Here is a 25,523-nt window from a genome sequence, read left to right as displayed (position 1 = left end):
CGGTCCCTGCAATACGTCAACAGCTGTGTCAGCGGGGACTAGATGTGGGGGTGCGGACTTTTGATTGACGCGACTAATGGTGAGCAAGTGGCGCTCTCTCGCATATTTAAATTAAAACTACCAGCAAAAGTCTCGCGGAATAAATTAAAACTTTCCATTTAAAAAATCACGCAGATAAAATCCTACCATCAAAAAGCTCGCAGATAAAAAAAACCTACCATCAAAAAGCTCGCAGATAAAAAAAACCTACCATAAAAAAACTCGCAGATTAAAAAAAAATCTACCATCAAAAAGCTCGCAGATAAAAAAACCTACCATCAAAAAGCTCGCAGATAAAAAACCTACCATCCAAAAACTCGCAGATAAAAAAAACCTACCATCCAAAAACTCGCAGATAAAAACCTACTATCAAAAAGCTCGCAGATAAAAAATCCTACCATCCAAAAGCTCGCAGATAAAAACCTACTATCAAAAAGCTCGCAGATAAAAAATCCTACCATCCAAAAGCTCGCAGATAAAAACCTACTATCAAAAAGCTCGCAGATAAAAAATCCTACCATCCAAAAGCTCGCAGATAAAAACCTACCATCCAAAAGCTCGCAGATAAAAACCTACTATCAAAAAGCTCGCAGATCTTCTCCTTATAAAACAAGATGGAGACGGGGTTGTCCATCTTCTCCGGCCCACGGTTGAGGAACGTGGACAGCTGGCTCTCATTCCGCTCCAGAAACTCCTCAAAGATAGCGGGGTTGAGCAGGTTCAGGCCGTCGTACACCCGGTCCCGCATCCACTCCACTCTGACGTCATCCATCCTCAGGCCGGTGACGTCACGGGGGTTAGGTGGGGTACGGTGACGCCACTGTGGGTTAGGTGTCGTCAGTCATTGTTCAACGTCTCACGAACCAAAATGTCAGCAGTTTGATAATGTCTAGGTCACGTATTAATCTGAAATAACGTGTATCATGGGTTAGGTTTTGCTGAATTTAGGTGGGTAGTTCAGGTTAATTAAAATAGACCCACTCCCCACAAATCTTGCCACCAGCAGAAGTCAGTGTGAGCATTTTTAAAGTTTCACAATAAAAAAATATCAGGATTAATAAAAGACATTAACCCTGTAGAAAAAAGCCATGCTATTTTTTTGCTATATTTTTTTACAAAGGGAAGCAACCCGTGATTATCTTTTTAAACATTGTAAAAGTTGAGTAGCCTTTCTTTATAAGTTTCAGCCGTAAAGATAGAATATTATGTAGCCTACAATGCGTTACCTAAGTGTCACAAACTAATGTTAGTGTTACGTTTATAGGTTGACCTAGACATACATATGTCCTAGGTCCTAGGTATATCTACTTTTCTCGACTCTAATAGAGTTTAGCTTGTAGACTACAGATTATGGAGTGTAGATTACATATTATATAACAACAGTGTATAGACTCATATAGAAGACTCTATACTACATTGTAATGTAGTATAGAGTAGATCTAGATCTAGATCTAGTAGAGTATTGAGTGTCTGATTTGGTTTATCTATTTTAAGAATGCGACGTTCGCTCTTTTACTAAAGTAATTATTTTAACTTTTCATTCAAAAATCTTAAAATGGAAATAACTAAGCAACATATTTAGGGTTGAAATCCTAACTTACACAACAGGACCCAAATCAAATACGATAAAACTTAGTTAGTAGTAGCTTGTCGATACTTTGTTTATTGTGTTTTTAGTGGAATCCATTAAAATTTGATTCTCACGTGACGTCACAATAGTACATTGCGTCACTTCCCGATCAACGTGCTAAAAATAGACACTATTCTTGTATATTTTCCCTATCAAGCTAAAACATTTACCGTGCTAGCTCATGTTGGGTCGAGTTCCTGGGTTCGAGTCCAGGTCAGCACCAGCTTCTAAATTAAGCATTTATATTGAAACCATTCCATTTTTTAGATGTTTTATTGATCTAATCAATCAAAAACCCATTCTAGTCAATCATAAACCCATTCTAGTCAATCATAAACCGATTCTAGTCAATCATAAACCCATTCTAGTCAATCAGAAACCCATTCTAGTCAATCAGAAACCCATTCTAGTCTATCAAAAAACCCATTCTAGCTAATCAGAAACCTATTCTAGTCAATCAGAAACCCATTCTAGCTAATCAGAAACCTATTCTAGTCAATCATAAACCCATTCTAGTCAATCAGAAACCCATTCTAGTCAATCAGAAACCTATTCTAGTCAACCATAAACCCATTCTAGTCAATCATAAACCCATTCTAGTCAATCATAAACCGATTCTAGTCAATCAGAAACCCATTCTAGTCAATCAGAAACCCATTCTAGTCAATCAGAAACCCATTCTAGTCTATCAAAAAACCCATTCTAGCTAATCAGAAACCTATTCTAGTCAATCAGAAACCTATTCTAGTCAATCAGAAACCCATTCTAGTCAATCAGAAACCCATTCTAGTCTATCAAAAAACCCATTCTAGTCAATCAGAAACCTATTCTAGTCAATCAGAAACCTATTCTAGTCAATCAGAAACCCATTCTAGTCAATCAGAAACCTATTCTAGTCAATCAGAAACCTATTCTATTCAATCAGAAACCTATTCTAGTCAATCAGAAACCCATTCTAGTCAATCAGAAACCCATTCTAGTCTATCAGAAACCCATTCTAGTCAATCAGAAACCTATTCTAGTCAATCAGAAACCCATTCTAGCTAATCAGAAACCTATTCTAGTCAATCATAAACCCATTCTAGTCAATCAGAAACCCATTCTAGTCAATCAGAAACCCATTCTAGTCTATCAAAAACCCATTCTAGTCAATCAGAAACCTATTCTAGTCAATCAGAAACCTATTCTAGTCAATCAGAAACCCATTCTAGTCAATCAGAAACCCATTCTAGTCAATCAGAAACCCATTCTAGTCTATCAAAAAACCCATTCTAGTCAATCAGAAACCTATTCTAGTCAATCAGAAACCTATTCTAGTCAATCAGAAACCCATTCTAGTCAATCAGAAACCTATTCTAGTCAATCAGAAACCTATTCTATTCAATCAGAAACCTATTCTAGTCAATCAGAAACCTATTCTAGTCCATCAGAAACCCATTCTAGTCTATCAAAAAACCCATTCTAGTCAATCAGAAACCTATTCTAGTCAATCAGAAACCCATTCTAGTCAATCAGAAACCTATTCTAGTCTATCAAAAAACCCATTCTAGTCAATCAGAAACCCATTCTAGTCAATCAGAAACCCATTCTAGTCAATCAGAAACCCATTCTAGTTAATCAGAAACCCATTTTAGTCTATCAGAAACCCATTCTAGTCAATCAGAAACCCATTCTAGTCAATCAGAAACCCATTCTAGTCAATCAGAAACCCATTCTAGTCTATCAAAAAACCTATTCTAGTCAATCAGAACCCCATTAAAGTCATGTAGTGATGACTGACAACACAAAAGTAGATTAACCTGCTTGAAAGGAATTTAGAGGATCAAAATATTTAAACAGGTTTTTCTTTTACATCAAGAGGCAATTTTAAAAATTGTTTTTAAATGCAATCCATGTAAGTTTTGTTTTATGATTAAGTGCACGAAATGGTTGGTTAAGGATTTAGTGCACGAAATGGTTGGTTTAGGATTAAGTGCACGAAATGGTTGGTTAAGGATTTAGTGCACGAAATGGTTGGTTTAGGATTAAGTGCACGAAATGGTTGGTTTAGGATTAAGTGCACGAAATGGTTGGTTGATGATTAAGTGCACGAAATGGTTGGTTTAGGATTAAGTGCACGAAATGGTTGGTTAAGGATTTAGTGCACGAAATGGTTGGTTTAGGATTAAGTGCACGAAATGGTTGGTTGATGATTAAGTGCACGAAATGGTTGGTTTAGGATTAAGTGCACGAAATGGTTGGTTAAGGATTTAGTGCACGAAATGGTTGGTTTAGGATTAAGTGCACGAAATGGTTGGTTTAGGATTAAGTGCACGAAATGGTTGGTTGATGATTAAGTGCACGAAATGGTTGGTTTAGGATTAAGTGCACGAAATGGTTGGTTGATGATTAAGTGCACGAAATGGTTGGTTTAGGATTAAGTGCACGAAATGGTTGGTTTAGGATTAAGTGCACGAAATGGTTGGTTTAGGATTAAGTGCACGAAATGGTTGGTTTAGGATTGGGCCCATGTAAGGGTTTGTTTAACGTCAACATCCATGTTACGGTTTATTGTTAAAGCCTGTTTTAAGGTTTGTCTGTGATTAGATCCGTCTAGTGTGTGATTTAGGTCCACGTACGTTCGCTCTACGATCCGTGTGTTGCTGGTAGCTTTACCCAACCAACACACTGTGGCGACCCTGACCCGTGCCACTATACACGACACCACCCCCTCCCATCCCACACACACCCCCTCCCATCCCACACACACACACACTCCCATCCTACACATTCTCCCATCCCCTATACCCACCGTCACGGGGCAGCAGAGGTCGTTCCGATACAGTTCACACAAAGCCCCGTGCATTATGGCCCCCGACTCAAGACGCCCCCAGCCCTCGCTAGCTCTACACGATCTTCATTCAACCAGAGAAAAATTCCACAAACTTAGCGCGGACTGTGACGAAAACCACCAAAACAAATGGAGAATCTAAACGGTGTTTGAAATATCTGGGCCTACGTGACTGCTTCAGTAGGCCGCTAGAAAACGTGTTTCTGTTTCGTTTTTTAAACACAAATATTTGGAGTTTTGCGGTTAAAAAAATGTTGACTGAAATTTTTACTGTTTACATTTTTGTGAGGTCTCTTCAATAATAAAAGAGGAATTCGCGAATAAATTGTGCTGAACCATTTCTTGTGAGCGAAGTTAATAATTGTCAGGTCTTACCCCCCCCCCCCCCCCAACAGAGGTACGGTTGATGGACCCCCCCCCCCCACCATATACAAATATTCGTATATGTCATAGTTATTTGGCAGGAGGAAGGGGGGGATGTGCTGTTGCCTTGTTCAACATACAACGCGTGTGGCGGCCGTATGTCAACATACACCATATGTATCTGATAAATCTGAATGTCAATGATGAGGGGGGGGGGAGTAACCTAACAAGTGTCTCCGGTATCTGTATAGTTTGATTGTTCGTTGCACACTTTCTCGTTCGTCCCAGTTCATTCGTTGAATCAGTGGGCTATCTAGTTCACAATCATAATCAAAACAATCCAAAGGGCAGAAGAAGTAGAGTTTAAGCATCGCATCATACGTTTCACAAACAAAGACGTTTAACGGTAAGACTAAAGGACGTCATCTGGAAGTAAGGCTAAAGGACGTCATACGGGAGTAAGGCTAAAGGACGTCATATGGGAGTAAGGCTAAAGGACGTCATATGGGAGTAGGGCTAAAGGACGTCATATCGGAGTAAGGCTAAAGGACGTCATATGGGAGTACGGCTAAAGGACGTCATATGGGAGTAGGGCTAAAGGACGTCATATGGGAGTAAGGCTAAAGGACGTCATATGGGAGTAAGGCTAAAGGACGTCATATGGGAGTAAGGCTAAAGGACGTCATATGGGAGTAAGGCTAAAGGACGTCATATGGGAGTAAGGCTAAAGGACGTCATATGGGAGTAAGGCTAAAGGACGTTAGTAAAGTTACTAACAATAGGAGAGTAACACGAAGTTCCTACAGAAGTAAGTCCTACAAAGTAAGTCCTACAGAAGTAAGTCCTGCAGAAGTAAGTCCTACAAAGTAAGTCCTACAGAAGTAAGTCCTACAAAGTAAGTCCTACAGAAGTAAGTCCTACAGAAGTAAGTCCTACAAAGTAATTCCTACAAAGTAAGTCCTACAGAAGTAAATCATACAAAGTAAGTCCTACAGAAGTAAGTCCTACAGAAGTAAGTCCTACAAAGTAAGTCCTACAGAAGTAAGTCCTACAGCAGTAAGTCCTACAGAAGTAAGTCCTACAGCAGTAAGTCCTACAGCAGTAATTCCTACAGCAGTAAGTCCTACAGCAGTAAGTCCTACAAAGTAAGTCCTACAGAAGTAAGCCGTAATTGCTACAGAAGAATGTCCTACAGCAGTAAGTCCTACAGAAGTAAGTCCTACAAAGTAAGTCCTACAGATGTTAGTCCTACAGAAGTAAGTCCTACAGAAGTAAGTCCTACAGAAGTAAGTCCTACAGAAGTAAGTCCTGCAACAATAAGTCCTACAAAGTAAGTCCTACAGAAGTAAGTCATACAAAGTAACTCCTACAGACGTAAGCCGTAATTGCTACAGAAGAATGTCCTACAGAAGTAAGTCCTACAGAAGTAAGTGCTACAGCAGGAAGCCCTACAGAAGTAAGTCCTACAAAGTAAGTCCTACAAAGTAAGTCCTACAGAAGTAAGTCCTACAGCAGTAAGTCCTACAGAAGTAAGTCCTACAGCAGTAAGTCATACAAAGTAAGTCCTACAGAAGTAAGCCGTAATTGCTACAGAAGAATGTCCTACAGAAGTAAGTCCTACAGAAGTAAGTGCTACAGCAGGAAGCCCTACAGAAGTAAGTCCTACAAAGTAAGTCCTACAAAGTAAGTCCTACAGAAGTAAGTCCTACAGCAGTAAGTCCTACAAAGTAAGTCCTACAGAAGTAAGCCGTAATTGCTACAGAAGAATGTCCTACAGAAGTAAGTCCTACAGAAGTAAGTGCTACAGCAGTAAGCCCTACAGAAGTAAGTCCTACAAAGTAAGTACTACAAAGTAAGTCCTACAGAAGTAAGTCCTACACACCAAACCAAAGACACTAAGACCAATGGGTGGGAGGGAAGGTCAACTGACTTAACACCTCTCCTCCCCCCCCCCCTCCCTTCAGATACGAATCAATACAAGAAAATGACATCCACACATTTTGTGAAAGACAAGGTAATTGTATTATTAAGCTATTTTTTTACCACCCACTGAATCATTTAAATATTGCTCAATATGCTATATTTAAGTGACCTCAACCCCCCTCCCCCCCCCCCTAGCTTTTATCTATTTTTTCGAATCAACCAATTGTAAATAAACTCCACACTTTCACCCCACCAGTCACCCCACCCCACCGTCCTCATGAATGAAACAACCGATCAAAGAGCGGCCAACGCCCGTCGTTTTGTATGCGGTCTGTTTGTCCAACATGTACTTTTGCTGGGCCGCAGGGTACTGCGACAGGGCCGCAGGGTACTGTTACAGGGCCGCAGGGTATACAGGGCGAGCTATACAAGTGAGAGTCCTGAGATTATGCTTATGTCAACACACGCGAACAGGCCTGGTTTGATTCAAGTCTTTCTGTCGCCGCTATGGTGGGTGTTTGTTCGAGGGCTAAGTACATTTTGTGATGTTGTACATAGGGCGCTATCTTGGTATCTTGCCTCTGCACAGCATTATACACGAATGCTTGGTGCCTGGGCATAGTACTACACGCCAATTCTTTGTGCATGTGGACAGAACTATACAGCAATGCTTGGTGCCTGGGCATAGTACTATACACCAATACTTGGTGCCTGGGCATAGTACTACACGCCAATTCTTTGTGCATGTGGACAGAACTATACACTAATGCTTGGTGCCTGGGCATAGAACTATACACCAATACTTGGTGCCTGGGCATAGAACTATACACCAATACTTGGTGCCTGGGCATAGAACTATACAGCAATGCTTGGTGCCTGGGCATATAACTATACAGTAATGCTTGGTGCCTGGGCATAGAACTATACAGCAATGCTTGGTTACTGGGCATAGTACTATACAGCAATGCTTGGTGTCTGGGCATAGAACTATACAGCAATGCTTGGTGCCTGGGCATAGTACTATACACCAATGCTTGGTGCCTGTGCCTAGTACTATACAGCAATGCTTGGTGCCTGGGCATAGAACTATAGTTTTGGTGCCTGGGCATAGAAATATATTGTACAGCACTGAACCTCAAAGAAATGATTAGGACATTAAACATTTCTCGACCTTAAAAGCATGCTGTAAAAGTTTTTTTTTTTTGTCAGGTAGGCAACATACCTGTATAACAAGATTCACACCAGTCGGTGGCTAGTTTGTTTTTTCTCGTCATTCATCTATACCACGTGACACATAAAAGGCTTTACACACAACCAACCAGACAGTAGAAAATAACAATAAAGGTTGGGTGTACATACGTTTATTTAGTAAAGTAATCAAGCGAATGATTCATCATACACGGCATACTGGTAACATCATACACATACAGGGCTAAAGGTAATATCACAGTTCATTGGTCGCTTCAGTCACATGACCTCAACATTTCAATTTCAATCAACCACAACAAGGGTTATATATATATATATATATATATATATATATATATATATATATATATATATATATATATATATATATATATATATATATATATGGGCCTATAAATACAATATTCTAACGGCGCTAGAAGGCAGTGTCTGTGTCAACATATTTATATCGCCACCTATTGTTTGATTCAATTTGTTTTCATCTTCTAACTTATATTTCAAAAAGATGCTCCCAAGTCCAAATTTAGAGATGGCTGCTTTAGTAGACCACTGTTTTGATGGAGCTGATTGCATCAAATTTTAACAGACACGATTTTTTTTTAAAACATGCTTAGAGTGAGATTCAGGGCAATTTTAAATCTAGCCGTTTCAAAACCCCGTTAAACAAACCGCTTATAACAACACGAACCTTATGTACAATACACCGTGGTTATATACCAGGAGAGAGAACCAAATATTTATAACACGCTGTTCAGTGAATTCACCAAAGATAAATTCATTCAATTTTTGGGCAATGAACTCAGTAAAATTGTACGTTCAAATTATTCAAGTATTGTAACAATCTGAATGTTAGTTTCAATCATATAGCTATTGTAACAATCTGAATGTGAATTCCTGTCACACAATGATTGTAACAATCTGAATGTGAATTCCTGTCATACAATGAATGGTACAATGTGAATGTTAGTTTCAATCATAACAGTGATTGAAACGACCATATCTCATTAGTATTTATGCCGCTGGAGACTACGTTTAAAAAAAAAAACCAAGTTTACATAGACTGTAGGCCTACACATGTCTGCACAGCAATCTAAATACGAGCCAACACCTCGTCTATGTTCAATACATCATTCAGTAAAAACTTTTGTAGCTGCTAATGAAGTTGATTAAATTAAAAATAAATTACCGGTAACTTCTTTTATAACATACATTAAATATCAATATAAAAAAGTCAATCTAAACAATGCATCGACCCCGATGCTCAGTTTATCTGTTCATAACGATCTACAAATACCTTACACAGATACACAAAGTAACAAATAATCGGCTAATGATTGTGAGGGAATTTTGAAAATAATTTACAAAACTATTTTCAAACAAACACACAATTTTAAATACGTTTTAAATAAATTTTGGGAAATTAAAATTTGTAGCGAAGGTGCGAATTAGTCTTTTAGAAATTCATTATTAATTTCTTTAAATTCATCATTCATTGCTTTTTCCAAAAACATTAACCTATTGGTATCCCCCCACCTCCCCCCCCCCCCCCCCCCCACAAAAAATAAATAAATAAATAACCGCATTAATATTGTTATTTGAACCTTTGAATAACATTTTAAAATATGTTTTGATTTTGGTGAACGCTAAAAAGACAATTCTAGTTTACGATAAAAAAAACAATCGTATATTTGGGGGATGTGGGGGGGGGGGGGGAGGGGATAGTTTGGTATAAAAAATTATGTTACATAGGAAATTTCAAAGGATTGATCAATACACACAAACCTGACATTAGAAAACAGCAATGTTAAGAAAATATTAATAGTTTAAACATTCAATTTAGTTACGGTCAATACGTCAATAAGTTGTATATAGTGATCAAAATATTATAACAAAGTCAAAAGGGTTCGAAGAAAAATTTTAAAACTATTTTCTAAAAAAAAAAAGTAATCTTGATCTAGCATTCAGTTTATAGAAATGGGTAAAACTTTCGGAAACATGTCAAATCCAATGGTGAAAAATATTCGCCAAACACACACGCATACACATACAAACTCACACAAATATATTTTTATATATTACTCAGTGGTTTATAGTTTGTCTGTTATACATTTTCTTTAATCATGTCGAAGATCCTTGTGTTTTTACAAATCTGCTTCTATTTACAATAAAGTTTAAAGTTTTAAAATGTATAATGAGTTAAAAATTAACAAACAACAAAATATAAAAAAATAAAATAACAAAATTTAAACACATCAGTGTCGTTTTGCCGTGGTCATTTGTTTTTCCACCGTTCCTACCATAAGATTCACAACATTAAGTTATTAGATAATGCATTAATGAACTGGGGATGTTGAATACATTTTAAATCCTGTTTTATATTGGAACGTCGATTAGTTGGTTTGTTAATTGGTTTAACTTGTTGATGGATTCGATCAATGGTGGAATGATGTTTATTTTCGGTTTGTTGATTCAGAACGTGTATCCTATATCGGAATGTACATTGATTTCGGAATATTGGTCGATGTTAAAAAATCGATGACGATGTAGGAATCTGATGCAGTATCGAAATGTTCCATGATTGTTGTTTGTTTTGAATGATTGCTGTAGGGATGTGAGGTTGGCAGCTGTAGGGATGTCAGGTTGGCAGGTGTACATTGTTTTCACGTTATTTTTTAGTGGAGTTTACGCGCCTGGGTTGGTAGCTGTTCTGGTTGGCTGGGGGGTAGTTGTTCTGGTTGGCTGGGGGGTAGCTGTTCTGGTTGGCTGGGGGGTAGTTGTTCTGGTTGGCTGGGGGGTAGTTGTTCTGGTTGGCTGGGGGGTAGTCGCCAGGGTAGGGCACGGAGCCGTTGCGCCGGTTGGGCCGCGAGTCCCCACTGTTGGGCCTGGAGCCGCCGCCCATCTCAGCGCGAATGACGTCAGCGGGCATGCTGCGCGTGAGCACGGGCTGATAGAAGCGGCCGTTGTGGGAGTCAATGACGTCATCGTCGTTGTAGTCCGGGGGGATTTCGTCGAGCAGGTCCCCGGGGGGTCGGGAGAGTTTGTTGTGCCTGGTGTACACGTCATCCGAGTCGTTGTTGGGGTAGTAGTGGGCCGGGGGGTCGTCTCGGTACCGGGGGTCGGGCTGGGGTCGGGTGGGTTGGGAATTCTGCCGGACGGGCTGACGGTACAGCTTAGGGCTGGCGGGCGGGCTCTTCACTTTGGGAGGGTACACAAAATCTTTCCCGGACTTCGGGGGCGTTCCCGGGGAGGTACTGCCGGAGTGCTGGCTGCCTTTGGTGGATTCCTTTTTTAGAGGTATCTGCATGGATTCTTTCGACGTCTGTTTGGTCAGAACCCCGTGCTGAGGTAGGGAAGATTTGTGCTGCTGTTTGGGTGAGGTTTTGAAGTCGGTTTTAGTGCTGGACGTGTCGCTTGTGGGGGAGATGGAATCCACGCCGCTCTCCTTGGACAAGCTCTCCTTGATGGCCATCGGGCCGACAATGTTCATGTTCAGACAACGCCTCTGGTTGATTTTGGCCAGATTTCCGTGCGCGCGGCTAATGGTATCGTAATCCTTTGGCGGGAGCAGAAGCGGGGAATCCTCCAGCTTAAACCGGAAGCGCAGCTCGTCGGCGACGTTGTCGAAAGGTATGACGTCATTTAAACTTTGAAGGTCAGGGTCGATCTCGTCGCTGCCGAAAGTCGGAGGTTCGTCGTCGCTGTAAGCGCTGGAGGCCGAGCCGACGGCGGAGTCGGTGGTGTGGTGCTCGAGGATGGCGTCGAGCGTGATGAGGCTTGGCTCGTCGATCTCGCCCTTCATGGCCAGGCTGTTCTCGATGTCCAGGATGTGCTGCCTGTTGCCCTCCACCAGCACCCCGATCTGACGCGCGAACAGGTTCGCCGTGTTCGCCTCGTCGAACCGGTAGACGTGGACGTGGACGAGCTTCTGCGTCCGGGGCATGTAGCCGAGGTAGATGCAGGCCACGATGTCGTCCAGCCGGCCGTCGGGGTGGCGTGCCTGGTACACGTAGGTGATGTCCCTGGCCGGGATGGTGGGGAACTTGATCTTCTTGATGCCTTTCTTCTTGTGGTCCTCCACCTCTTGGGTGATCCTCAGGTCCTTCTTGCTCACCTGTAGGACAAAGCGAATATCTTATGAAACAAGTGTAGGACAAAGTAAATATCTCATGAAACAGGTGTAGGACAAAGTAAATATCTCATGAAACAGGTGTAGGACAAAGTAAATATCTCATGAAACAGGTGTAGGACAAAGCGAATATCTCATGAAACAGGTGTAGGACAAAGCGAATATCTCATGAAACAGATGTAGGACAAAGCGAATATCTCATGAAACAGGTGTAGGACAAAGCGAATATCTCATGAAACAGATGTAGGACAAAGCGAATATCTCATGAAACAGGTGTAGGACAAAGCGAATATCTTATGAAACAGGTGTAGGACAAAGCGAATATCTCATGAAACAGATACGTTTGTGGTGTTAGGTTTTAAAAAATAAATATGGTGTAAAAGTAATGACCTAACACATAGTAGCAAAGAAATATGTCTGTCTTACATTCTGTGGCTTATTTTAATCAATTATTTAATCAATAATTTATTAAGTCCATGTTACCAGGGTCCTTTTTTTAAAACAATAATTTCACTTTGAGCATTTCACACTAAGATATATCTGGCCAAGTTAGTCGAGTTTAACGTATAAAATATTCTTGGAAAAATACTCTCAGATACAAAGCAACTTGTATCAAATAAGTGATCTCCAAATTAGCCTAGAAAAAAATATTTTTGAGCACGTATCTTCTATATCACGTGTATGCATACATCCCGACAACCTTTGTCAGCAGAGAAAATAGTATGTTATGTCGAAAAGTTTCAATAGCAGACTTATAATGAATTTCTAAAACACATTGGTACGTTTGTATGTTCAAACAATTGAGTGAAGTTGTGTTTGTTAACTGGACTGTAGATAGGTTTGTTTGTTAATTTGACTGTAAACATGACTGTAGAACAAAACCAGCAGATGAAACAAAGTTCCCCCCCCCCCGGGCTGTTGTTCGACATGAATTGTGGTTTAATGTGCCGGGGATTAAGGCAGAAGGGAGATCACGTGACATGGATTATCCTAATACCTCTACACGGGCGAAATGTAATCCATCACAAGCAGGTGAACACGTGGGCCTGTACACGTGTAGAGTTACATTGATGAAACGTTGTGGGGTTTGTGTACCTGTGGTGGGGGTTTGTGTGAGTGTGTGTTGGTTATGAAACGTTGTGGGGGTTTTGTTCCTGTGGTGTGGGTTTGTGTGAGTGTGTGTTGGTTATGAAACGTTGTGGGGGTTTTGTTCCTGTGGTGTGGGTTTGTGTGAGTGTGTGTGTGCGTTCTTAAGTGAGTGTGTTGGTTAAGCTTGTGTGTGTGTGGATTGGTACCGTCTGTGCGTGTTCGTGTGTTTATGTGAATGCGTGTGTGTTCTTGTGTGTGTGTGTGCCATCTGTCTGTGTGTTGCCTACAGGTTTTTATATTGGCGAGTTGTGTGTTATAAAACTATCCCTAAATTTCTAGATAGAAATTTAACGAAACAAAATACAACGGGTGTATCGTTAGAGAACTCCGGTCAAAACACCAAAACTATGGCTCTTTTTAATTAATTGCTGACTCTCACCTAATTAATTTTTCTATTATCTCGGAGAAGGACGGAAGCCTGCATAACGATGAGTATACCATATATGCTTCGGTCAAAGAAACAGATGAGCTCTACTTCATCTGGCAAATGGGTCGTTTGGTCTTAAAGAGTATTTGTCCACTATACATATGAAATCAAAACTTTGCTTAAATATGGCGCCGTATATGAGACAACGAGGGAACCTTCTTACTTACTTGTATGGTTAATGTGGGCGGTCTCTCCGGCTTCCGGTTCCTCTGTTTCAACTCCTGTATGACCGGTTCCGTGTACATATGACCCCTGACCCCCCTACACTCCATCCACCCCAGAAACTCCACGTAAAACTGGGTTTTCGTGGCGAAGGGGTCTTTTTCCTTGGGTTTTCCCCCGGAAAAGAAAGACATTTTATGTTAGTGTAGTTGTACTTTCTACAGGTAGGTGACGTAGTTTGGTAGATTTTAACAGCGCCGCATCTTGGCGTGACGGAGATGAGAATAGCGTCACAAAAATTTGAAGCAACAAATGACAAGTTTCCTTGCGTCAAGGGCGTCTAGCGGAACATTTTGTCGTTGTTGTGGTGCAGGCTATGTTGTCGTTCTGGTGGTGCTGAATGTGGTGCTGGTTGTCCTTTTGACGATTTATAAAAACAACTTGGCCGATGGTTCCGATTCTGTAAATAAAGAAAAAAATGGTAAGTCAATCGGCGACTTAAAAAAAAATTGCCCAGTATTCACATGGACTGGATTAGAATAAGGTGTATCACATTTGTGAATACTGGGGTACAGAAGTAATTTTTTTTTACATTTATGTTTAGAATGTTTATTAGTACCAAAAGGTAGAGCATGTTTTTGTTATATTTTTGTTAAGTTTTTGTTAAGTTTTTGTTATGTTTTTGTTATGTATACCAGTGTTTTATTTCTACATGTTCCAGTATGTTTTCAAGACATGTGTTTGTTTACAAAGTGTATAAAAACTCTAGTCTATAGAATCTAGCACAGGTTTTTCCGGAAACAGTTTTAGCCATTGACTATTTTCACTAAATACACAATGACCGAATTGGTTATTACCTGAGAAGGCGTTGCCTAATTACTGTTTATCCAATGGGTGTTTTTCTTAATTTAATATCTAATCAGTTGTGACCTAATTAGTCGCAAACTAATTAGTTGTGACCTAATTAGTTTCTAACCAACTAGTTTGTTACTTAATAAAGTACTTTATAATTAACCGTGACCTAATTTGCTGGTACCTAATTAATTAGTTACTACTCAATTAGCTGTGACTTAATCAAATTACCTATTAATTATTACCTAGCTCAGGAGATGAAAATATTTACCATTCAACACTTGATGCAAGCACTCATATTTTAATGAGATGTAGAATGTCCCGTGTATACGAGGCGTGTAGATCTGATTAGCATACGAGATGGATTTGTTTGCATAAACCCGATAAGGAAAAGCCCAGCCCCCCCCCCCCCCCCCGTGTGATTTCTATGGGTGTTGCTTGTTCCCCGGCTGGGTGTGACGCGAACTGTCACCGCTGACTTCTGCCACAGGTAAAATTTTTGGGAGGATAAAATTCCCTGTTCACCGGATAGGCTGTGTATTGACGGCTTGTTGTCACAATTCACTGTGATAGACCAGTTTATGTAGTGGGCTTTTTGAAGTGGGGTGGGGTGAGGCTTAGGGGAGGGGGTATAAGATCAGTAGGTTTTCTTTTTCAATGACGTCATTCGTTCACACATGTTTGTGACGTTCTTCTGTACACAACATTCATGACTTTATGTTCGTCATGCATGTACACTCAGCTGTACACAACATTCATGATCGTCGTATAAGTACACACATCTAAATGACAATATTTCAAGACGTTGTTTAAGTATTTAAGCCCGTTTATAATAAAATGAGGAATAGCTATGTGCATATTCCGTGAACAAAAGCAAATATTTTAAGGTTGGTGAGTCTGCTGGAATTAGCGCTATAGAAAATTGTATTTCCCTCTAAATTTTATATTTTTAAAACTTTGAAAATACGGATTCTAAACGAATTAATTACATCCTATTTTGAGAGAAAAAGAGAAGTTGTTCAAAGCAAAAGAAAGTTCTGCCATTAGTAAGCACTCAGAAAATGTAAGAAGTGTAAGCAATCACAATCGTAGATGTTAATTTCATATTACCTTTTTATGCCTAACAAAATCTGTTTTCTGAATAACAACCTCATTACCCCATTCAAGCGCAGACCTGCATATGGGCCTACCATGTACTCACTCCCTCACTAACTGGCACGTGCACACACACATACATTAGCAACACGGAGATTAAATCATCTGTAACACGTGATATCGAGACGTTTTATAACGACGGGTCGATGGGTGGTGGAAGAAGTGTACAGTTACATTTATTGAACTCAACACTCAAAAACACAACACACCTGGTCAACCACATAACACACCTGGTCAACCACATAACACACCTGGTCAACCACATAACACACCTGGTCAACCACATAACACACCTGGTCAACCACATAACACACCTGGTCAACCACATAACACACCTGGTCAACCACATAACACACCTGGTCAACCACATAACACACCTGGTCAACCACATAACACACCTGGTCAACCACATAACACACCTGGTCAACCACATAACACACCTGGTCAACCACATAACACACCTGGTCAACCTCATAACACACCTGGTCAACCACATAACACACTTGGTCAACCACATAACACACCTGGTCAACCACATAACACACCTGGTCAACCACATAACACACCTAGTCAACCACATAACACACCTGGTCAACCACATAACACACCTGGTCAACCACATAACACACCTGGTCAACCACATAACACACCTGGTCAACCACACAACACACCTGGTCAACCACATAACACACCTGGTCAACCACATAACACACCTGGTCAACCACACAACACACCTGGTCAACCACATAACACACCTGCTCAACCACACAACACACCTGCTCAACCACACAACCACACAACACACCTGGTCAACCACACAACACACCTGGTGAATTCTTAACAGCAGACCAAAGCAGTTTCCACACCCATAAAAAGATCTACAAAACACACCGACACAATAAATCCCCACCATAGACCCACACACTGGACCCACACACTAGACCCACACAGTAGACCCACACACTAAACCCACACACTAAACCCACAGCAGCCGTCATGTTGATGTAGTTAAACTAAACCACAACATCCACCAACCAAATAAATCAATGCAGTCATTGTTTGTGTCGCATGACTAAGCAGGTCAAGGTTATGACATCTAGAACAGGTGGGTTACTCACCTGTTCATCATGAGCGTAAAAACAACCAGGATAAGGTTAAGGTGAGGTTTAGGTTTAAATCTCAACGATTCAATGAATCACATCGCTATGGACCTTTTTTTTTAACAACGTGTTTATGGCATAAGAATTTCTCTAACTATTTGAACGACAGAATTTCTCCAACTATTTGAACGACAGAATTTCTCCAACTATTTGAACGACAGAATTTCTCCAACTATTTGAACGACAGAATTTCTCCAACTATTTGAACGACAGAATTTCTCCAACTATTTGAACGACAGAATTTCTCCAACTATTTGAACGACCGAATTTCTCAAACTATTTGAACACCAGAATTTCTCCAACTTTTTGAACGACAGATTTACCCCACACAGAACACCACTCCTTGTCTTCCCCGTCCCTACACGGTGTCTCCCAGCCCCCCCCCCCCACACACACAGCAACAAGTCTAATGACACAACTATTGTCCCTGCACAGCAACAATTCTAATGACACGACAATAGCCCCCCCACAAGTTTCCAATCAATACTCAGACTAATCGAAATCGATCTTGTGTGGTCAGATTGTTCCAGACAGACTGATAACAAACGTCACCCCCACCCCCTCATACACCCCCCCCCCCCCACACACACACACCTCCACAGGTAGATATCATACCCGCAAATCTCATTTCCCAAGCTGGTGGTGACGTAATTGGACCAGCAGACGATATCAGACTTCCGGGTTTTTATGGTTGGACGTTCTACACTCGGTGGTTATCAATGTTGGCCGTGGAATGCTAAAAATTTAATTACCGACACAATCGTCACGGCTAATTAGCTAAATGAAAATGATTTTTTTTTCTCCAACAATTTTATTTCCTGTCGTATCTGTACCCCCCCCACCCCCCCCCCCACCCTCAGCTGTCTTTACTTCAACAATCTACTCACGGGCAAACCTTTCTGTGTGTGACGTCATCGACAGCACGAGACCCGAGATTAACGTTAATCTCTTTTTATCTCAACTTCTGGGAATTGATAAACATGTTCCAAGAACTGGCGACATGTTCTGGAACTTAAAACAAGTTCCGATAAAACATGCTTCTGCAACTTGCAAGGTTTTCATCTACCGAGGTGGTGTGACCCGAGTCAATGGGAAACACGGGTCAATGGGAACACGGGTTTAAGTCTTGTCACGGGTCTAGTGTACAGGTTTTATGGGTCTACACGGGTCTAGTGTACAGATACACGGGTCTGATGTACAGGTACACGGGTCAAATCTTGTCACTGATCTAATGTACAGGTTACGGGTCTAGCGTACAAGTACACGGGTCTATACGTGTCTAATGTACAGGAACAACAAGGGTCTGGTGTACATGTTCACGGGTCTAAAGTACAAGTACACGGGTCTAAAGTACAAGTACACGGGTCTAGTCTACATGTACCAACAAACTGGTATACAAGCGGCATTGAATTGACCTTGAACCAACAAAACAATAAATTCAGCACGCTAAAGACGGAAACACAGACAACAACCTTTCTTGAGGTACTGCTTAAAGCCAGGTTGTCACGCGGGGGGGGGGGGGGGGGGTCGTATGAATTACACATGGATCAAATTCTAGAGTCAAGTTACAGACAGACAGACAGGTAGACAGACGCACAGATTTGTTGGTTTTAAAACAATGATTTTTTACACAAGACAATCATGTTGATTGATTTAGTTGGCTTTTTTTTTTCGTTCTGGTGTGGGTTTAAGTGGCGTTTTGTGTGTTTTTATGTGGAGTTTTGTGTGGGTTTACGTGGAGTTTTGTATTGGCTTATGTGGAGCTTTGTGTGGGCTTATGTGGAGTTTTTGTGTGGGCTTATGTGGAGTTTTGTGTGGGCTTATGTGGAGTTTTGTGTGGGCTTATGTGGAGTTTTGTGTGGGTTTATGTGGAGTTTTGTGTGGGTTTATGTGGAGTTTTGTGTGGGCTTATGTGGAGTTTTGTGTGGGCTTATATGGAGTTTTTTGTGGGCTTATGTGGAGTTTTGTGTGGGCTTATGTGGAGTTTTGTATTGGCTTATGTGGAGTTTTGTGTGGGTTTATGTGTAGTTTTGTGTGGGTTTATGTGGAGTTTTGTGTGGGCTTATGTGGAGTTTTGTGTGGGCTTATGTGGAGTTTTGTATTGGCTTATGTGGAGTTTTGTGTGGGTTTATGTGTAGTTTTGTGTGTGTTTATGTGGAGTTTTGTGTGGGTTTATGTGGAGTTTTGTGTGGGCTTATGTGGAGTTTTGTGTGGGTTTACGTGGAGTTTTGTATTGGCTTTTGTGGTTTTTCTTTCTGTCTTTGTGTGACAGTTGTGTGTGGGTTCTTCTGTCGTTGCTTATTTGTTGTTGGTTGCTCTGGTAGACTTTACTCGGGTAAGTGAAGACATTAACAGTCGATGGCATGGGGGCAGTGTTTCTTCCAGACTTTTTTCTCCGGGGGGGGGGGGGGGGCACTTGAAATTTTCGGGGGGGTGGTAGACTTTCTTCGGGGGGGGGGGGGGGCGGACACTGTTAAAAGTATATATTTTCTATATAAATTATATAAATTTCATTTCGTTCGGGGGGGGGGGGGGCGCTAAAAAAATTTCTGGGGGGCTTAGCCCCCCCCCCCCCCGAAGAGATGCCTGGAAGAAACTCTGCATGGGGGGGGGCTATGTGGTGTGGGATGTATAGCGATGTGATGATGGAATTAAACTGCTGTTGATACCGGATAGGTAGCCACTGAGAAGCAGGTGTGTGTAATTTTATTGTTTGTAGCCATAAAGTATAAGTGAGGTGTAGCCATAAAGTATGAGTGCGTGTAGCCATAAAGTATGAGTGAGGTGTAGCGAGAAAGTAATATAAGTGTTAGTTCCTAATGGAATAAAGAGAAAGCCTACACTATACATTCATGGTCCCATTAAACAAATTAAAATAATTTTAACTAATGGAAACTATGTTGGCATTGAACTAAAATATTTCGAACTGTCAGTTTTAGCACTTTATTAAATCGTTATCTTGGTGCCTTTAAGTTAGTGGTGGTGGTGGGGGGGGGGTTTATATCACATAAAAACAAGCAGGAAACGAATCCAGTTGTGATAAAAAGATAAGACACGGTGACACAATCGTGGCCATAATCGGCATGTGTATGCTCAGTTAATGCACAGGGACAAACGGGGGACAAATCAGGGACAAACGGGGGACAATGGATGCAACTAAGACACAATACTGTTCACGTAACACGAAAAACGACACCTAAAGTTGTAAACAAACACGAAAACTTACCCCACGTTTAGCAGCTAGGCACAACACATTCGCCTGCTAGAAATATTTGTCGTGTTTTAATTTCCGTCCTCCCCGGTGCTATTTTAAGCACTGCGTGTTTAGGGCGCTATTTTTAGTTCGTTTTAATAAAATCATAAGCCGTGACGTCACATGACTCTTAGAAATTGTAAAGTCTACAGGACCCCCACACATTCCGTGTGTGTGTGTGTGTGTGTGTGCGTGTGTTTGCTTGAGGTTTTGGCGTCTAAATAGAGCTATTACTTTTACAAGGAGTGCTGGTGTATTAGCGTATTACAGATTTTATTGCAGTTTCGTTTATTGATACGGAACATACCCATTTGATAAATTTAGCGCGAAGTAATGCTGATTTTAATTTGGGCCATTTTACCGAGAACTTTCGCACATGACGTAATATAATGTCTTTATGCAACAGTATTTTTATACTACTGTAGTATGCAGTTTGCCTATAATTAGGTATTAGTTTAACCGTCAATTTAAAATCCAAAGAAGTGACGTAATGAAATTCCGTAATGAACTGACGTAAGAAACTGGCCATCGAAATCTAGTCAGCAGCTAAAGTAGAGCGTACCGTAGTTGAACTTGGAATCACCGTGCGTGACGTCACACGACCTTGGCAGATTTTCAAATCCCGTCCCTTTAAAACACATCATCCCAATAAGTTTGACCCCCATGACCCTTCCATAAAGTGACCCTTACCCCCAAGTAAACAAAAATCTAATGGTATAAGAGGATAACAGTTTAAACAAAAAAAAAATACTGATGTTAGAAAGGGGAGGGAACTGGTTGTTACAATTACAAAGGTGAATACGCTATCTTTGACCACCTACTACCTACTTAGGAGAAGATTAAAACGGGGTGGTCGCGCTCGGGATCCGAACTCGGGACTTTTGGGATAGCCCACATAAAGTGACCCTTACCCCCAAGTAAACAAAAATCTAATGGTATAAGAGGATAACAGTTTAAACAAAAAAAAAATACTGATGTTAGAAAGGGGAGGGAACTGGTTGTTACAATTACAAAGGTGAATACGCTATCTTTGACCACCTACTACCTACTTAGGAGAAGATTAAAACGGGGTGGTCGCGCTCGGGATCCGAACTCGGGACTTTTGGGATAGCCCTACAGCCCGGACACTGTAAAACACATGTAACGTATGTATCTGGAGGGTTGTGGTCGGGGAGGAGTGCGCTTGATTATCAACATCAAAAGTCCCGGGTTCGGAACCCGGGGAAGTGAGACCCGTCAGCTAGAGACAACAATCAATCAACTGCTTGAGTACAGATTGTTCTTAGGTGGACAAAGGCTATGGAATCCAGAAATAAAAGTCGGAGTCTATGGCGCATAACACGCGATACTTACTTGTGTTGGAGGAAGCCCCCTCCAACATTACCATAAAGAACGAAGAAGAAGAAGAATGTGTGTATCAGAAACTGGCGCAGTCACTCAGTCACTCGTGGTCCTCTGGTTGTTTACACTTGGCTGATATTTTGGTCTACATTTTTGGGTGTCACCTCAGTGTGGGGCGCCACTTGACCCCCCCCCCCCCCACAACACACACATACACACTTGACCCGAGGACGCCTTTTGTTAAAGAGGTCAAGCACGTCATATTTAAATAATCTTATAACGTTATTATATAAATGCGCATTTTGATATGACGTCACATCCACCGTACGTCCCCATTCACGTGATCTCTGTGACGTCATTTATAGAATAACGTTTATACTTGTCGGGGTAATTAATAACAGGAAATAACAACAGTGCGGATAATTTAATGATGCTAGTCTATCAGGATCAGATCGATACATCGATCACACGATCATCGAACACCTGACTGGGCTAATCACGGAGGTAAAGAAAATCAATAGGCGTGTACAATAGGCCGACACGCATTGTTCGCCGGGGTAAACACACCTGGCCCGTTCCCACAGGTAAGACAGCTGAGGTGGGCGACTGGGGGACAGAACGTCCCACTCACTTCTCCGCATCAACGGTTTATGGTAATCACGTGACCTGACTTATGACCCCCCATGGTGACCTGGCGTATGACCCCCCGTGGTGACCTGTCGTATAACGCTCGATAACCCGTGTTCGCCCGGTAGGGGGCAGAATACACCATTCAAATATTTTAACGTCTTCTTTTCAAGCTGCAAACCATTAAACATATTTATCTGGAATGCCGAATTGGAAATCATACAAGCTATGTTGATTTGCGTGTATCTGCGTGTACGTATAAATGTACACTTATGTGTACATGGTTGTGGTCACAAGATCAAAATAATGTGTTGCTTTCAAAATATACACTCTGTTTTGAACCATATAATTAGCGGCTGAATTAATGAGTGATTGAGTGTTACCACCGTGTTGGTCATGGACTGGAGAACTGGTTGAGATATTTCATTCAATGAATCGTGCGAGTCTATGGTTCTAGAGGTCGCCCATAAATGATGTCACACTTTATTGACGATTTTATCCCCCTCCCCCCTCGCTCCCAACTTTCTATTGTCACAAAACGTAACAGCCTACACCACCTACCACACATTTATTTAATTACAATTTTTTTTTTATTTCTTTACATATTCATTGAGCTGGGCATGCATGTGTTATACTGGTCAATTAATATTTACGAGGCCGTTCGAAAAATACGAAATGGTTTTTTTTTCAATTGCAACTGTGTGACGTCACACTATTTATCCCCTCCCCCCCCCCCCCCCAACCATACTCAATTGTCCCAAATATCAGAACAGCTGATCCAGTGAGTGTGACGCCCCGACCCCACACCATCCATAGACAGCAGACTACGACAACATCACTCCTGTGTTCACTGATAGAGAGCTGGCCATTTGTCGAGCCTGATCTAAACAGGGCGTTGGGGGGTGGGGGGTGGGTGCCCCCATAGAAGCCGTGACGCTAATCACAATTCCAGTGGCGTCACTCCAATGTAACTGTGAAGCAGTACACTTGTTAAGACGTCAACGATTCCTAAACATGCCGTGACGTCATTAGTTCCAGAGATGACAGCCTGTTCACGTGTGATGTAAGAACGTGTGTGATCTAGTCCTCGTGAGACCCATCATAACACACCATGGGGTAGAGGATATGGGGGGGGGGGGGGGGGGGGAAGCTCGGCTGTTATAGAATCTTGTGTGATGTAAGAACGTGTGTGATCTAGCCCTCGTTAGACCCATCATAACACACCATGAGGTATACGGTGGGGGGGGGGGGGAGGATAGAGAACTCGGCTGTTATAGAATCTCGTGTGATGTAAGAACGTGTGTGATCTAGCCCTCGTTAGACCCATCATAACACACCATGGGGTAGAGGATATGGGGGGGGGGAGAAAGCTCGGATGTTATAGTATCTCATGTGATCACAAAGCAACATGGGGTAAAAGGGGGTGGGGGGGGTGGGTAAGACATATTCGTGTCCGCATCGTATTTCTCATAAAACGTGGAGTCATATCTACACTACATAAAGGTTAACGTTGATGCTTGTCTAGAAAACATAATTGTGAAGACGTTTTACCCTCTGTATTAGGCCTACAGAACAACTTCTTTCTTTAACTAACTCATCCATCTACTCTACACTAAACCTCAATGAGAATTAATCCTGGTAGAAAAGCGATTTTCTCGGTGGGATATTTAATGCTAGCACCACATTAATACACCAGTACAGAGATTTCTAACATCTACTATTAGATAGATATAGATATAGATATAGATATAGATATAGATATAGATATAGATATAGATATAGATATAGATATAGATATAGATATAGATATAGATATAGATATAGATATAGATATAGATATAGATATAGATATAGATATAGATATAGATATAGATATAGATATAGATATAGATATAGATACAGGGGCGTAGCGAGGGGGGGGCGGGGGGTGCGGACCGCACCGGGTGACACCATTTAGGGGGGTGACACCAAGGAAAAAAATAGCAAAATATATAGAGAAAAACTCGAGGGGGGGGGTGCAAATCGAAAACTCGAGGGGGGGGGGGGGTGCAAATCGAAAGTTTGAGGGGGGGGTGCAAATCGAAAATTTGAAAGTTTGTCCCTGGGAAGGGTCTCTATGCCTCTGGGGGGGTGACACCATTAAGTGCCGCACCGGGTGACACCCGACCTCGCTACGCCACTGTATAGATATAGATATAGTTATTCAACTTCAGCCTTATTTAAAAAGTAATAAACTCATTATAAAGTATCAAGTGATCTAAGTTTCTCACCTTTAGAAACGTTTTTACATCACTGTACCACCGCTAGAATCAGTCGTGTACTCTCCAAGCCAAACTGTTGACGTGTATGTAATCCAACACTGAGCAGGTCCTCAAGAAATTTGGCGGCAAATCTGATCCTGACCCCAGCACGTGCTGTTGGTCGGTCACAGGTCGGTCGTTGGTCACAGTCGATGCAGGACTGAGATCAATACACTTGCGGAATGCGGGGAGTGACGCGGGGCGCTACGGTGTCGTCTGCGATGTAAAACGGGGCAGAAATTCCACTAGCCCACCCCGCTCCCAGCCTGTGTAGCGTGACGGCTCCAGGGCATGGATTCAACAAGCTCTCACTGCTATACACGAGAGTTTGTTTCGCTTGACGATTACCTGTCATAATTTGACCACACCTGGTTCATCTCGTGCGTTTTAATTAGTCGGGATAATTAATACCAAGAAAATCTTGAAATAGAACTATAATTTTTAGTAAAACAATACAAAATTGGTGCGTTGATTTGCATTATATTTTAAAAAGACAATAGAATATTGATATAAAGCACCAGTATTCAACGAAAACAATACTACAAAACACTAGGTCTTTTTTTTAAATAATAAACCGGTAGTGATCTCCCCTAAACTTTCTCGAATATTCTTATATAAAACAACAGGGGATGGTAACTGGGGATATAGTTATGATTTTTAATCCATTGTAAATACTTAAACTTTTAAAAATAGAATAGAATCTCATAAAAAAAACATTGCGCACCAAGCAAACGCCGAATAAAAACGCGTATAATAGTGCGCAATATTATTAGTACTTTAAAAATTTACATTAGTTTTTTGAGAAATCGGAAGTAGCGTAAATTACTACTTCCAGTCAACGGAAATTACTCAAAATTTAACAGAAGGTAGAGAATTAGATCTTTTACTTACATGTGAAATTTCATTTATCTATCTGAAATAGTACTCAAGTTATAGGCTTTTGAAAAATTCAAAGTAGGAAAAGTACCACTTCCGGT

The 25,523-nt window shown here is 41.2% G+C and overlaps 1 protein-coding gene across 2 annotated transcripts; it reads right to left on the bottom strand.

The window, feature by feature from the left end:
• Window positions 1-9,451: 9,451 nt before the first annotated feature.
• LOC131926999 (uncharacterized) lies at window positions 9,452-24,753 on the bottom strand. 2 transcript variants are annotated; one of them, XM_059282638.1, is made up of 3 exons: window positions 24,517-24,753; window positions 13,864-14,318; window positions 9,452-12,105 (listed from the first exon to the last, which is right to left on the bottom strand). In XM_059282638.1, exons 2-3 carry the CDS (start codon window positions 14,050-14,052, stop codon window positions 10,660-10,662), a joined length of 1,635 nt encoding a protein of 544 aa, XP_059138621.1. In that variant the 5' UTR covers window positions 14,053-14,318; window positions 24,517-24,753; the 3' UTR covers window positions 9,452-10,659. The 2 variants fall into 2 exon arrangements, with proteins under 2 accessions (XP_059138621.1, XP_059138622.1); XM_059282639.1 differs by lacking the exon at window positions 24,517-24,753 and adding an exon at window positions 20,252-20,296.
• Between the last annotated feature and the right edge of the window lie 770 nt (window positions 24,754-25,523).

This window comes from Physella acuta, unplaced genomic scaffold (assembly GCF_028476545.2).
Source record: "Physella acuta isolate Inbredline_101_S28 unplaced genomic scaffold, ASM2847654v3 ptg001357l, whole genome shotgun sequence".
NCBI classification, from domain to species: domain Eukaryota; kingdom Metazoa; phylum Mollusca; class Gastropoda; family Physidae; genus Physella; species Physella acuta.
Note: the sequence above shows the minus strand (reverse complement) of the source record. Positions and strands in the feature narration are given on the sequence as shown.